Here is a 16,884-nt window from a genome sequence, read left to right on the forward strand (position 1 = left end):
ACTTCTCTGTTGTTGAATAAATAGTGTATGATAATTTCTAGGCGTCTTTGGTTTGTGTGTGTGTGTTTTATTTTTTTATTTTTGTTGCTTTATCATTAATCCATACACACGTCTCTTGTCATTCACACAATACTAGAATAAAGATCATACTGAAAGTAGGCAACACTTTACCAGTGCTTTCGGTGGATATAATAGTAAATTGTATTAAAGAATATGTGCATGTATTACAGAAAATCAAAAATCACATGGACAACATCATAACCCTTTTTCTTCTCGCGATGATACTTATCTCAGGTATAATCAAAAAGCACAACGGCAAAGCTGCCAGCCAAATGTTTATCCACATTAGCCATCGGAGAAATACAAAATATGACGAAACAACAGAACCAAAATGACCTAGAAAAATAAAGGAAAGAGTATCTTTGAACATAGATTGTAGATTAAAAGTATCATTAAAGTGACTGCACAAGGTCCAGTTTTTTCAAAGACTTTAAATGATATATTTGCACTTAATACATTGGATTTGTACTAACTGATACTCTATTTTGGAAGAACGTGATTTGTTTATCTTGAACTTGTTACAGTAATTTTGAGTTCTTATATATATGTACCGTGTGTCGATATTATGCTTGTTGCTTCTTCTTCTTTTTTGTTGCTGTTTCGTATCAATCTATTAATTAAGCGATTTCGATGCGATTTTTGCAGCTTGTTCATGTGTTATGCTTTTACACCACTATCCCATGTTTAAGAAAGGTTGATTGAGCGCTCACCAATCTGCTCAACATTGCGACATTCTTTAGTCTGCAATTCACCTGTTGTCGTTGATTCATGTCTGCCGTATTCGTATTTTTTTATTATTTTTTTATCGTCAGGCCGCTGGTTTTTCTTGTTTCAATTGATTCACATTTGGCCATTCAAAAAAAAAATTTTGTTTTTTATAAACACATAATTTACAATGTCACTTTTAAAATCTAAACATTATATTTACTTTCAATGGCCTTGACTTTCATTTCCCATGGAATCAAAATCTGTGCAAAATCGTTCAAACTTCGTTTAAATCTCCTCATGGACTTGAAAATGCAAAGAAGGTAAGAAAAACCGCCGTTATTTGTGTTCAATCTCTATCATAGATCAACGTTCTTTTTTATTCTGGTATTTTTTATAACATTATATAACGTTATTTTTGCCTTATCACAAAATGTCCTTTTTCAATTTCGAATTCATTAATTAAATTAAGTCTCTATTAAAATATATAACCGTTTGACAAATTACCACCATCCCAGAAATCAGTTACCACGATCTTTCAAGAATAACATTAACAGTTACCATCATGAACGTACTTTATTAAATTGCTATTTTCTAAGTAAAGGACAGCTGTTTAAGGTTAATAATTTACAGACTCGTTGCAAATGTTAATAACCAAACGACGACTGAGTACACAATAAGCCACATTAATGTAAAAACAAAACAATTAAGAGGGAAAGATTTTACTTATTGAGAATTAACTTTAATACACAAAACAATGAAGGATGGCTTCTCGGTTTGCCCTAAGGTAAAATGTCAAAATCTACTAATTAAATTGTTTCGAACTAAATGATAATTTACCATAATAAACTTTTCCCAGCAGCCGTGGCGTTTTGACAGTTTACCTTCATAACGTTCTAGATAGTCTTTAACCGTGCTGCAAAAAAACATATATTCGTATTTAGTTCAAATATGTTAGATTGATACAATTCAGAGATCTATACCTAAAAGCTGAATAAAAACTCCAGATTATATTTTGAATGTTATGAAGTTATCTTTCTAATGTTCAAAGATGTATTTTAAGATTATAATGTAAGTCAATTAATCTTATACATGAATGTATTTTTTTGAATTACATGCAAAAAAATTATCAAGTGAGTCTCCATTTAAGGGTATTACATAATTTCCATCAAATATAGATTGATTCAAAGTGTAAGTTGTACCTGTTACGCTATTTTATAATTTTTTGCTGTAAAGCCGGGGAGACTAAGTTAGGTACCTGAGATGTTTAATTGCACCCTTTCTGGGCGACAACATGCATAATGGATTTACAAAACTGTTATCTGTTTTATACAATGCATAAAAAAGTGAAACAGGAACCACAAAAATTGCTGGACAATTCAACAGACCATATCAACCACCAACGACCGACTTCATTGGAAAATCCCTACACGTACCAACAAAGATAAGTAACAACGGATAATACTTGGTCATAGATTTCATAGTCGTTGAAATTTTAGTTGGTAAAAATTAAAATCACAAAAATACTAAAATCTTAGGAAAATTCAAAAAGGAAATTCCCTAATCAAATGGCAAAATCGAAAGCTCAAATACATTAAACGAATTGATAACAACTGTCATTTTCTTATGGTGAATGGTTGTTTTATAGCTATAAATACGTTACTATCATAAATTCTGAGTATAACCCCAATCTATGTCTACTTTTGCTGAGAGCTTATACTCTCTTGGACCTATAGTTTCTGCACAAAGATTGAACTTTCCTACTGTTTCTTCTGTTACAGGGAATTCAGCTTTACGTTAGATTCTGTTACTCAGAATTTATGATGGTAACGTATTCATAGCTATAAAATATTCAAATTTTCAAGTAAATTTGGATTTTATTAGATAAATACTTACCATCATAAACTATAGGTCCTAACCGCCTCCCGTTCATCACCTTTCCTTACGTTTCTGTCTTGAGGAAATTGAATGGGAGAATATGGGTAAACAGGGGTATAGGTCCGGACCAGTGAGAGTACGTTTATTTTTAGTCGGGGTTATTTCCATCTGACCTATGACGCAATTGGGGTTATACTCAGAATTTGTGATTGTAAGTATTTATCTAATAAAATCCAAATTTACTTTAAAATTTGAGTATTTTATAAAAAGAAAAAGTATGGAAAGTATCCATCAAAGTACTGAAATAAAAGAACGTATTTTATTGTTTATATACTTCACATGCAATGCCAGACAGTTTAATATACTGAAATGTGCAACTGAAGACTATTATTTCACAAGCAGTCAAAAGACAGATTCATACTTCTTACCTAGTTATCTTTAGCTTTTTCTTCATTGTCCATGGCTGAAATCGGACTTGTTCTAAGAAAGATTTTTGGAGTTTGATCTTCTTATATAGACTGTCTTCATCCTCGGAATCGTTTCCTTCAAACAAATCATCTATGCTCTCTTCTTCGTCACTGTAATTGATATTGTGCAGTATTAGCCGTTGATAAAACTATAAACGTTACGCACGCTGTTCCTTCAACCTCTAGGATTTAAAACAAAATCTTCGAAATTTCCTCCGCAAAAACATAATAAAAATGTTAGCAAACACGAAACACTATTAAAACAAATTCAATATATAGCACTTGCGTATTTTTTTCTCACTTAACGCAAAATAAACAAAATAAGAAATATAGGTATTTTTTTACTTACCATTTTTCTATGAACTCCTGCAACAGTGCAGAGGACGTTTTTCTGTGTTGTTTCTTCTCTAGATTTATTTGAGTACTTCGACGTTTTTTGAAGTTTGAATGTGCGTCCATTTTGCGTCTGATCTCAGACGAAATACGTCATATAGTTATTATATGATATACGAGATTAATTAATTAAAGTTCGATCTAAAAGTATTTGAACATTATTGCAGAGTACTGTGTTGCAGATTTTGCTTTGTATATATTTATTGATGCAATAAATAAGCTAGTTAATCAAAAGGTTTATCGTGTTTCTGTTTAACTAATATTGTGTAATATCATTGCCATTTCTTTTCATACAACTGTTTTCTCTATTTCATTCAAACCAAGTGAAGCATAACTGCAATCTTTTAAATAATTAATGCATGTGCTTAAACATATTTGAAGAGAGAATTGTTAGTTTCATCAATAAAATTGCATTTTCAAATGAATGTGTTGTAAAAACATCTCCAAGTGTAGGTAAGTTCTTCACGGTTACACAATTGAATGGTAATACATGATTGTTGTTATTTCATGTAAGATGTATTGATGCCTTCGGTATAGAATCTCTATTTATCCTAGTAAGGAAAATTCAATGTATTACTTTATTAAGTGCCGATTGTCAATCGATACTCAGTGTTTTGTTTTTCACAATTTGTTATTGTTTTCCTCAGTACCGACGAGTGATGGCCATTTCCAATTGATCATTTTAGTGTGTTATAATGTTGTGTTGTTAGGTAACTATCCCGTGTTATGAAGCGGTGCTTTAGATTACCTTAGCTGTATTTGGCAACACTTTTAGGAATTTTGGATCTGAACGCTCTTCAACTTCGTACTTTATTCAACTTTTTTGGATTCGAGCGTCACGGATGAGTCTTCTGTAGACGAAACGCGCGTCTGGCGTATATATGAAATTTAGTCCTGGAATCTATGATGAGTTTATTTACATATCTTTACATTTACGCCATTCATTTTTTCGGCAAACTTTAAGATTTTCTGCATTATTTTTAATAGCAGCAATAGACTTCCTTAACTATAATTGGAAAACCTTTCGGAACTTTGGGTCTACAACTCGCTTCAACTCCGTACTTTATTTAGCCTTTTCATCTTTTTATTAGCGTGTCACTGATGATTCTTTTGAAGACGAAACTGGCGTCTTCCGAACAAATCTTAAGCCTGGTATATACAGTATGATGAGTTTATTTACAACTGTCTCGATGCCACTAATGGTAGATGTTTCCACCCAGAGCCGATCACCAGTCCAGTAGTCAGAACTTCTGTGTCGACATGAATAATCTTTTGTATGGTCATTAATATAAATCAAACGTTTACAAAATGTTTATTTTTTCGAAATACTAAGGACTTTCTACACCAGAAAAAAAGAACTTAGCTTAATTTGGCAAAACCTATTGGAATTGTGGGGCTTCAATGCTCTTCAACTGGCGTTTACAAATTTTAAGTCTGCCATGTATGTCACTAATTGAAGGTCATACGGTGTCCTGTAATATTGTTCATGTCTGTGTCATTTTGATTTTGATGGATATTTGTATTATTTGCAATAATACCACATCTCTATGTTTTTGTATTGATTAAATGAAAAGTAACTGTTGGTTTGTTTAATCCGTTAATACCCATTCCATACTGCTGTGTTGATGATATCAAACATCAAATATTGAACTGTTATTCGACCTATCAATGTTAAATTTCTTTTTTCCCAATCAAGTATTATTTTGTTTTACTGTCTCGTTATTTTTTCAATATTTAATTTTTCACATTTGTCTTTATCTAATCCATATTAGACACCTCAACTTTTAGATTTTATTCTGATTCCCTCAGAGCTATTGTGTTGCAGGATGTACTTGGAAAGAGCTACAACACATATGTTTTACAAATTTGGATAATAAGGAAACCATTTAAAAAGGAAGGCTTTGCAAGCCTACTTGAAATTAAAGACCTGTATGTCAAATTTGCAAGAAAATCCACATCTGCCTGTACCAGGTATATTTGGTTTGTGGCAATAAAGAGAATCATGTATATGTTGTGTACAAGTTATCATTTTGTACAAACTATAATTTGTTCAAAAATATTGTACAAATCATAATTTGTATTTTGACTTTGTATAAATTACAATTTGTACAAAATGTGCCTGTACAAATTACAATTTGTACAAAATTAAACGAAAATTCACTTATAACTTGTACAATAATTTATAATTTTGATTTTGTTTAAAAAAAATAATTCTTGATCACTTTGCAACGGCCAACTACTTTGGGGTCTAAAGCAATATATCCAAGGTATTTATGTAACTCTATTAGTCATTTACTTAGTTGATGAATTAGTGTAATCATGACCGAGATTGTTGATCAGTAGGATACATTGCCCAAAAAATTCTGAATAATACACAATAGAACAACCATGTCACACAAAGGACAAGCATAATGGGCTTATAAAGCTAAATTGAGGTATGACAGTTACATTGAAACACCGACCACTCTTGCCAGGAGGCATGCTCTGCAAAGTCAATAGACCCAAGACGATTATCTTACCAAGATTGATTATTTGTTGCTTAACGTCCAGTAGCAAATATTTCATGTATATTCAGGACGAAAACAAATTAACAATAAAAACAATAGAAAAGTTCTGTGATATAGGCGTCTGGGTTTAAGGTCGGAGTAATTAAGACTGCAACAGGTAATGAGGGCCAGAAATTAAGCCTTGTAACAGATTGCCTACATACTCTTCAGAGAGCTGTTTCAATGGTTCTTAACGTACAAAGAGTGTGGCACTCTCTTTACACCAGTCATATCTTTTCCAAAGTGAACTGAAATAGGAGTGGACACAGGTTTTCACATTTTCATAGATTATAAGTTATTCAATTCTTTGCTTCAGATTTTATTTTGTCGGATTATTTCTTGTTATAATGGTATTACATAATTTCCATCAAATATAGATTGATTCAAAGTGTAAGTTGTACCTGTTACGCTATTTTATAATTTTTTGCTGTAAAGCCGGGGAGACTAAGTTAGGTACCTGAGATGTTTAATTGCACCCTTTCTGGGCGACAACATGCATAATGGATTTACAAAACTGTTATCTGTTTTATACAATGCATAAAAAAGTGAAACAGGAACCACAAAAATTGCTGGACAATTCAACAGACCATATCAACCACCAACGACCGACTTCATTGGAAAATCCCTACACGTACCAACAAAGATAAGTAACAACGGATAATACTTGGTCATAGATTTCATAGTCGTTGAAATTTTAGTTGGTAAAAATTAAAATCACAAAAATACTAAAATCTTAGGAAAATTCAAAAAGGAAATTCCCTAATCAAATGGCAAAATCGAAAGCTCAAATACATTAAACGAATTGATAACAACTGTCATTTTCTTATGGTGAATGGTTGTTTTATAGCTATAAATACGTTACTATCATAAATTCTGAGTATAACCCCAATCTATGTCTACTTTTGCTGAGAGCTTATACTCTCTTGGACCTATAGTTTCTGCACAAAGATTGAACTTTCCTACTGTTTCTTCTGTTACAGGGAATTCAGCTTTACGTTAGATTCTGTTACTCAGAATTTATGATGGTAACGTATTCATAGCTATAAAATATTCAAATTTTCAAGTAAATTTGGATTTTATTAGATAAATACTTACCATCATAAACTATAGGTCCTAACCGCCTCCCGTTCATCACCTTTCCTTACGTTTCTGTCTTGAGGAAATTGAATGGGAGAATATGGGTAAACAGGGGTATAGGTCCGGACCAGTGAGAGTACGTTTATTTTTAGTCGGGGTTATTTCCATCTGACCTATGACGCAATTGGGGTTATACTCAGAATTTGTGATTGTAAGTATTTATCTAATAAAATCCAAATTTACTTTAAAATTTGAGTATTTTATAAAAAGAAAAAGTATGGAAAGTATCCATCAAAGTACTGAAATAAAAGAACGTATTTTATTGTTTATATACTTCACATGCAATGCCAGACAGTTTAATATACTGAAATGTGCAACTGAAGACTATTATTTCACAAGCAGTCAAAAGACAGATTCATACTTCTTACCTAGTTATCTTTAGCTTTTTCTTCATTGTCCATGGCTGAAATCGGACTTGTTCTAAGAAAGATTTTTGGAGTTTGATCTTCTTATATAGACTGTCTTCATCCTCGGAATCGTTTCCTTCAAACAAATCATCTATGCTCTCTTCTTCGTCACTGTAATTGATATTGTGCAGTATTAGCCGTTGATAAAACTATAAACGTTACGCACGCTGTTCCTTCAACCTCTAGGATTTAAAACAAAATCTTCGAAATTTCCTCCGCAAAAACATAATAAAAATGTTAGCAAACACGAAACACTATTAAAACAAATTCAATATATAGCACTTGCGTATTTTTTTCTCACTTAACGCAAAATAAACAAAATAAGAAATATAGGTATTTTTTTACTTACCATTTTTCTATGAACTCCTGCAACAGTGCAGAGGACGTTTTTCTGTGTTGTTTCTTCTCTAGATTTATTTGAGTACTTCGACGTTTTTTGAAGTTTGAATGTGCGTCCATTTTGCGTCTGATCTCAGACGAAATACGTCATATAGTTATTATATGATATACGAGATTAATTAATTAAAGTTCGATCTAAAAGTATTTGAACATTATTGCAGAGTACTGTGTTGCAGATTTTGCTTTGTATATATTTATTGATGCAATAAATAAGCTAGTTAATCAAAAGGTTTATCGTGTTTCTGTTTAACTAATATTGTGTAATATCATTGCCATTTCTTTTCATACAACTGTTTTCTCTATTTCATTCAAACCAAGTGAAGCATAACTGCAATCTTTTAAATAATTAATGCATGTGCTTAAACATATTTGAAGAGAGAATTGTTAGTTTCATCAATAAAATTGCATTTTCAAATGAATGTGTTGTAAAAACATCTCCAAGTGTAGGTAAGTTCTTCACGGTTACACAATTGAATGGTAATACATGATTGTTGTTATTTCATGTAAGATGTATTGATGCCTTCGGTATAGAATCTCTATTTATCCTAGTAAGGAAAATTCAATGTATTACTTTATTAAGTGCCGATTGTCAATCGATACTCAGTGTTTTGTTTTTCACAATTTGTTATTGTTTTCCTCAGTACCGACGAGTGATGGCCATTTCCAATTGATCATTTTAGTGTGTTATAATGTTGTGTTGTTAGGTAACTATCCCGTGTTATGAAGCGGTGCTTTAGATTACCTTAGCTGTATTTGGCAACACTTTTAGGAATTTTGGATCTGAACGCTCTTCAACTTCGTACTTTATTCAACTTTTTTGGATTCGAGCGTCACGGATGAGTCTTCTGTAGACGAAACGCGCGTCTGGCGTATATATGAAATTTAGTCCTGGAATCTATGATGAGTTTATTTACATATCTTTACATTTACGCCATTCATTTTTTCGGCAAACTTTAAGATTTTCTGCATTATTTTTAATAGCAGCAATAGACTTCCTTAACTATAATTGGAAAACCTTTCGGAACTTTGGGTCTACAACTCGCTTCAACTCCGTACTTTATTTAGCCTTTTCATCTTTTTATTAGCGTGTCACTGATGATTCTTTTGAAGACGAAACTGGCGTCTTCCGAACAAATCTTAAGCCTGGTATATACAGTATGATGAGTTTATTTACAACTGTCTCGATGCCACTAATGGTAGATGTTTCCACCCAGAGCCGATCACCAGTCCAGTAGTCAGAACTTCTGTGTCGACATGAATAATCTTTTGTATGGTCATTAATATAAATCAAACGTTTACAAAATGTTTATTTTTTCGAAATACTAAGGACTTTCTACACCAGAAAAAAAGAACTTAGCTTAATTTGGCAAAACCTATTGGAATTGTGGGGCTTCAATGCTCTTCAACTGGCGTTTACAAATTTTAAGTCTGCCATGTATGTCACTAATTGAAGGTCATACGGTGTCCTGTAATATTGTTCATGTCTGTGTCATTTTGATTTTGATGGATATTTGTATTATTTGCAATAATACCACATCTCTATGTTTTTGTATTGATTAAATGAAAAGTAACTGTTGGTTTGTTTAATCCGTTAATACCCATTCCATACTGCTGTGTTGATGATATCAAACATCAAATATTGAACTGTTATTCGACCTATCAATGTTAAATTTCTTTTTTCCCAATCAAGTATTATTTTGTTTTACTGTCTCGTTATTTTTTCAATATTTAATTTTTCACATTTGTCTTTATCTAATCCATATTAGACACCTCAACTTTTAGATTTTATTCTGATTCCCTCAGAGCTATTGTGTTGCAGGATGTACTTGGAAAGAGCTACAACACATATGTTTTACAAATTTGGATAATAAGGAAACCATTTAAAAAGGAAGGCTTTGCAAGCCTACTTGAAATTAAAGACCTGTATGTCAAATTTGCAAGAAAATCCACATCTGCCTGTACCAGGTATATTTGGTTTGTGGCAATAAAGAGAATCATGTATATGTTGTGTACAAGTTATCATTTTGTACAAACTATAATTTGTTCAAAAATATTGTACAAATCATAATTTGTATTTTGACTTTGTATAAATTACAATTTGTACAAAATGTGCCTGTACAAATTACAATTTGTACAAAATTAAACGAAAATTCACTTATAACTTGTACAATAATTTATAATTTTGATTTTGTTTAAAAAAAATAATTCTTGATCACTTTGCAACGGCCAACTACTTTGGGGTCTAAAGCAATATATCCAAGGTATTTATGTAACTCTATTAGTCATTTACTTAGTTGATGAATTAGTGTAATCATGACCGAGATTGTTGATCAGTAGGATACATTGCCCAAAAAATTCTGAATAATACACAATAGAACAACCATGTCACACAAAGGACAAGCATAATGGGCTTATAAAGCTAAATTGAGGTATGACAGTTACATTGAAACACCGACCACTCTTGCCAGGAGGCATGCTCTGCAAAGTCAATAGACCCAAGACGATTATCTTACCAAGATTGATTATTTGTTGCTTAACGTCCAGTAGCAAATATTTCATGTATATTCAGGACGAAAACAAATTAACAATAAAAACAATAGAAAAGTTCTGTGATATAGGCGTCTGGGTTTAAGGTCGGAGTAATTAAGACTGCAACAGGTAATGAGGGCCAGAAATTAAGCCTTGTAACAGATTGCCTACATACTCTTCAGAGAGCTGTTTCAATGGTTCTTAACGTACAAAGAGTGTGGCACTCTCTTTACACCAGTCATATCTTTTCCAAAGTGAACTGAAATAGGAGTGGACACAGGTTTTCACATTTTCATAGATTATAAGTTATTCAATTCTTTGCTTCAGATTTTATTTTGTCGGATTATTTCTTGTTATAATATACAAACTAAATTATTATTGGAACCACTTTATTCATGTTATTTATAAGTTGTCTTTTTCCAATATAGATAGGATTTTGAAGTGAAAGGATGTGTTTCTGTGAGCTCCTGATTGATAATAACCATGGCTTTACTAAACAGTTTTACTGTTGAATAATCACTGTTTACTTCTTTTAATACAACTGTACGTTTTAATCAAAGTATTGAAAGAAGTGAATTAACTGGTCAAGTTTTAGAAAATGAAAGTCTTTCATTGAAATTATCACCTGAGAATGTATCAGACTTTTTGCAAATATCGCCTAAGAAGAATAGTGTTACTATTCATGTCTCGTCACATATGGTACAGGATGTTCAAGGAATTTTGGATGATGATTTAAATTTTATATGGAGTCACTTTCAATATGGAAATATATATAAAACTGTGAACAATTCAGTGACATTAACACTATACGTAAGTACTGGTACAATTAATGTGCAAGGTCGCAATGTTTTTACTTGGATTGATACTTTTGTTGTTAAGTGTGAATTACTTGAAAAGGAAATTATCTCATCTCAAACCAAGGTCATCAACACCAGTTGAATTTATTCAAGACATTTTCAATAGCTCAATAGAATCAAATGTAGAAAAATCACAAATATCTGAAAATGAAAATCAAGAGGAGATCCTCAATCTCCAAAATGACTCAATAACTGAACTGAAATTAAATTATATAAGTACCAACTCTATATACGATGGCAAAAGTAGAGATCACTTAATAAATATCATTAAACATCTTGAATCTGAACTAGCAGTGAAAAAAATATGCAGTGAGCAATCATTACAAACTGAGTTTTTAGCTGTTTCTGTTGAGTGCCAAACATCCCAATATGTCAACAATTGTGATGCATCAACTCAGACAAGACCTATTCCAGCTCCAAGACTTTCCAAGTTAAAACTCATAGAAGAATAATGCCTACCTGTCATTGAGCAAAAATCCCAACATAAAAACTCAAGTCCAAATCCAAAATCCAAAAACTATCAGCAACCATAGTCCAGAGAAGGTTAAAAAATCAGGTGACAAAAACTTAATCATTAGATCGTCAATACTTAAAGGGATTAGAACTTCAGGCCTATCAAAGACCAACATCAGAACATTCAGAGGGACACACATTGATAGAATACCATGGGAAATCGTAAATAAGGACCTGAAAGCATATAAGAATATCATTCTCCAAGTTAGCGGAAATGACATAAGTTTAAAAGATTTTGAAACAGAATATGAAAGTCTGCTCTTAGCAGCTTGTAGTTGTAGTAACTCTGACTGTAACATCATAGTCTCAGTATTCGCTCCCAAGATTGATGTAGATGTTTACAGGGCAAATGTAGCTTTAGAAAGATTATGTTAACACCCTGGGCTAGTTTTATAAGACAGTATGAAATGTATATGAGTGACAGCTTCAATCAAAACAATCATTTCTATGTTCAGGATGCTATTCATTTCAACTCAATAGGAACATCAAGATACATCAGAACAATAGATAACATAATTGGAATAATCAATTCACATTTTGTTTGTGAGAACTGTGGTGAACTTAACCATAAAACATCCTTCTGTAGATTTCATATGAAAATTAAATGCTTCAAGTGTAATAGGTATGGACACAAACTAAAATTTTGTACTGCTTGAAAAAATGGCAAGGAAGGAAATGCCAATTTAACATCTATTTCAAACAAATTTGATGTACTGACAATATCATGTTCTGAATGCAATTTATTTCCATGCATATATAAATTATTTTCTTTGCCACAAGGGCCTCAAAATTCTGAGATAAAGAAAACTAGAAAACACTAGAAAAAACAATTAAAGAAAAGAATGAGAGTAATTTCTCACTTGACACAACCCAGGAAATGTCTACTGTTAATTTTTATAGTACTAATGATGAGTTGTTAATTCTGATAATTTTAACACTGAATCTCAGACATCTGGACAGGATACATTACTTGGTATTAAACAGCATGATACAAACTGTGTAATGTTTGATGATGAGTCTAATGTAGATAATTTATTATTACCTCTCCCTCAGGTCAGTTTAATAATTGATGTGAAATTATCTTATGTTTCTGTGTTTACTTTAGCAATTATTGTTTGTATATATTATTTAATCAATTTTGAAAACCATGCATTGACAGCTAATGATAAGATTTTAAACTCTTATGGTTTAAGTAAATCAAAAGGTATCAGGATTTGTTCTCATAATGTAAATAGGTTTAAAAGTAAATATGAAGAAATTAAACATAACCTTATGTTTTCTGATAACCAACCTGATGTTTTAGGATTGTGTGAAACATTTTTAACAAAACACACAACTGATGACGAATTACAAGTACCTGGTATGTATTTGAAAGAAAGAGACAAAACATCCCAAGATGGGGATGGTCTGATTGTTTACCTTTCTGAAACTGTTAATTTTTAAAGAAAAAAACAACATAGAAACAGGGAGTACTGAAACAATGTGGTTTAAAATTAAACCAGATTACAAAAAAATCTTTTTTACTATGTTTTGTGTATAGGCCACATAAATCATTGATAGATTGGGTTGATGGTTTTGAAAAAGAAATAAGGCAACAACCATTTTCTTATCGGGGGGGGGGGGGGGGGGAGGGGGCTGGGATTTTTATTGTGTTCATATTTTTTTTTACCAAACCTTCCTCCGATAAAATATATTTTTTCTTATGAGAAGGAAAGCAAAATTTTTTTTCCTATAATGTGGAACAGAAATACATTATTTTTCTCAAAACCATAAAATTTACATAAAATTCATTTTATTATTTTATAATTGATGTAAAATGTAAAGTGCATGGCTCTGTCTATATCCTGGCATTGGCTGTTGTCTCTGGGTTTTTTTTTTTAGCCCACATCAGCTCAGTAGTCAGTGCTTCGGTACTGACATGATTAAACAAACTTTACTAAAATTGTCCGTTTATAAATTTTGAAATTATTATGAAATTAAGGTTTCAACTCCCAGGCAAAGTTGGCTTTAGATGAATTTGGCTATTTATTTTAGGTATTTTTAACATATAGCTCTTTAACGATTTTCGGTACTTATACATCTTCGGATTTCAAATGTTTGGCTTTGAGCGTTCCTAATGAAGGTAAATCCAGAAAAGCGCTTCGGACGCAATAAATTATTAAACGTGTTGTTTTATATTTTTACATCACTGGGCGATACCTCTGCTGGTGGACTATCAGTCCCCGAGGGTATCATCAGCTCAGTAGTCAGTGCTTCGGTTCTGACATGATTAAACAAACTTTACTAAAATTGTCCGTTTATAAATTTTGAAATTATTATGAAACTAGTGTTTCAACTCCCTCAGCAAAGTTGGCTTTAGATGAATTTGGCTATTTATTTTAGGTATTTTTAACATATAGCTCTTCAACGATTTTCGGTACTTATACATCTTCGGATTTCAAATGTTTGGCTTTGAGCGTTCCTGATGAAGGTAAATCCAGAAAAGCGCTTCGGACGCAATAAATTATTAAACGTGTTGTTTTATATTTTTACATCACTGGGTCGATACCTCTGCTGGTGGACTATCAGTCCCCGAGGGTATCATCAGCTCAGTAGTCAGTGCTTCGGTACTGACATGATTAAACAAACTTTACTAAAATTGTCCATTTATAAATTTTGAAATTATTATGAAACTAAGGTTTCAACTCCCTCAGGCAAAGTTGGCTTTAGATGAATTTGGCTATTTATTTTAGGTATTTTAACATATAGCTCTTCAACGATTTTCGGTACTTATACATCTTCGGATTTCAAATGTTTGGCTTTGAGCGTTCCTGATGAAGGTAAATCCAGAAAAGCGCTTCGGACGCAATAAATTATCAAACGTGTTGTTTTATATTTTTACATCACTGGGTCGATACCTCTGCTGGTGGACTATCAGTCCCCGAGGGTATCATCAGCTCAGTAGTCAGTGCTTCAGTACTGACATGATTAAACAAACTTTACTAAAATTGTCCGTTTATAAATTTTGAAATTATTATGAAACTAAGGTTTCAACTCCCTCAGGCAAAGTTGGCTTTAGATGAATTTGGCTATTTATTTTAGGTATTTTTAACATATAGCTCTTCAACGATTTTCGGTACTTATACATCTTCGGATTTCAAATGTTTGGCTTTGAGCGTTCCTGATGAAGGTAAATCCAGAAAGCGCTTCGGACGCAATAAATTATTAAACGTGTTGTTTTATATTTCTACATTATGATAATCTCTGAGTCCGTCATACAGGTACCACAGTCCTTGAATTTTAATACTGCAATTGATGTGGCCACCATTGCCATATGGCAAAGAGTGAGTAGATTCAAGTTATAAACATCCACTGTTTCCAACTATGATAATTGACATTCCATTGAAAAAAAGAGGTATAAAGAATGATACAGAATGATACAAAGGAAAATACTATCGGTATACAAGTCTGTGTCATACACAATCAGGGCTTCTTTGAAAAGACTGTTTATGATACCATATCTATCCCTGTTATAAAATGATCATTTCATGTTATAATAGTTGCAGTTTTAAGTATGTCTTAATGTAGTAGCATACATGCGGGAGATTTGGAATGCTTTTAAATATTTCTGGATCAAACACTATAACAGGAAAATACAAAAAGTAATAAGGTATAAATAGAAATCTTAGCGTAATCTGTAGACTGGACAGATGTTTATAATCTGCTGTTTCACTGTCTCAACTGTTGTTATTTTCACTATTCTCAAATTCAGCAGTGCAAAATGTTTTTTCAAGCAGGTGACAGCATAATTTTTTTTCCAGCTACAGTGCAAAACATAATTTTTTTTTCTGTCAGCTAGGCCATCAAAATATTTTTTTCAAAAAAATCCCAGCACCCCCCCCCCCCCCCCCCCCCCCCCAGATAAGAAAATGGTTGTTGCCTAAGAGTGGCAATGACTATGAATTCAGATATAACACTGTAACAATTATAGGGGATTTTAATTTTTAAAGCACCAAACAAACCTCCTCAAAAATGGCTAAATGTTTTAGAATTATATAATTTTCAACAACTGATTGTAGATGCCACAAGGGTAACAAAAGATACTAGTACACTGATTGATCATATTTATGTCAATAATCCCAATATGGTACAGAAATTACATGTCTGTAGATATGCAATTGGTGACCATTATCCTATTTGTTTAACAAGGAAAGAAGCAAACATAGGCAAAAAGAATACACACAGTACAATTACATATTAAAGAAATTTCAAAAATTTCAACCAAACGATTTTTATTAGATCTGCAATCTACATCTTTTCATGAAATTGAATTTGAAGAAAACCCCTCTGACTGTCTTCAATTGATTTATGATATGTTGAACAAGCCTTTAGATAAACATGCTCCTGTTGTTAAACAGAGAGTTAAAAAGGGCAGGCAGTCTGAATGGTATAACAGTGAAATCATTTACGCTAGGAATATGAGAGATAAATATAATGCACTTGGTTTATGGAGTGAGTATATATTTTGGAGAAATAAAACTAAACAAATTTATATAGATAACTTAAAAAAGAATTATTTTAAAAATATGGTAAAAGACTCCAATGACCCTTAAATCTTATGGAAAAAGTAAAAACACAAAAATACTGAACTCCGAGGAAAATTCAAAAAGGAAAATCCAAAATCAAAAGGCAAAATCAAAAGTCCAAACACATCAAACGAATGGATAACAACTGTCATATTCCTGACGTGGTACAGGCATTTTCTAATGGAAATGTCTTCGCAGTCTGAACCCAAAAGTTAAAAATACACCATATGAGTTAGCCACAGAAAAGTAACAATACAACTACAAGTAAAAAATGTATAGCTGACACTTTTAATAACTTTTTCACTTCCTGTGCTGAAAAACTAAGAGAACAAGGAAGTTATACACCTGTAAAGAAAGAAAATTTTAGTAATCTAAGTAAATTTTTAAAATGAATTACATAAACATGAAAATTTTTCTATACCACCAGT

At 32.0% G+C, this 16,884-nt stretch overlaps 1 protein-coding gene across 1 annotated transcript; it reads right to left on the minus strand.

The window, feature by feature from the left end:
• Window positions 1–112: 112 nt before the first annotated feature.
• LOC139495669 (transmembrane channel-like protein 3) lies at window positions 113–3,687 on the minus strand. Its single transcript, XM_071283994.1, has 5 exons — window positions 3,460–3,687; window positions 3,072–3,221; window positions 1,606–1,681; window positions 989–1,070; window positions 113–396 (listed from the first exon to the last, which is right to left on the minus strand). Exons 1-5 carry the CDS (start codon window positions 3,567–3,569, stop codon window positions 242–244), a joined length of 573 nt encoding a protein of 190 aa, XP_071140095.1. The 5' UTR covers window positions 3,570–3,687; the 3' UTR covers window positions 113–241.
• Between the last annotated feature and the right edge of the window lie 13,197 nt (window positions 3,688–16,884).

The sequence above is a fragment of the Mytilus edulis genome, chromosome 1 (assembly GCF_963676685.1).
Source record: "Mytilus edulis chromosome 1, xbMytEdul2.2, whole genome shotgun sequence".
In the NCBI taxonomy this organism is placed as follows: domain Eukaryota; kingdom Metazoa; phylum Mollusca; class Bivalvia; order Mytilida; family Mytilidae; genus Mytilus; species Mytilus edulis.

Bases quoted from the DNA above. Each gene is read 5' to 3' on its own strand.
- LOC139495669 (XM_071283994.1), bottom strand. From the start codon at position 3,569: ATGGACGCACATTCAAACTTCAAAAAACGTCGAAGTACTCAAATAAAT. The intron at 3,222-3,459 runs GTAAGTAAAAAA...TATCAATTACAG, and splicing joins CAGGAGTTCATAGAAAAATG to TGACGAAGAAGAGAGCATAG. The intron at 397-988 runs GTAAATATAATG...TTATTTTTCTAG, and splicing joins GAAAGTCAAGGCCATTGAAA to GTCATTTTGGTTCTGTTGTT.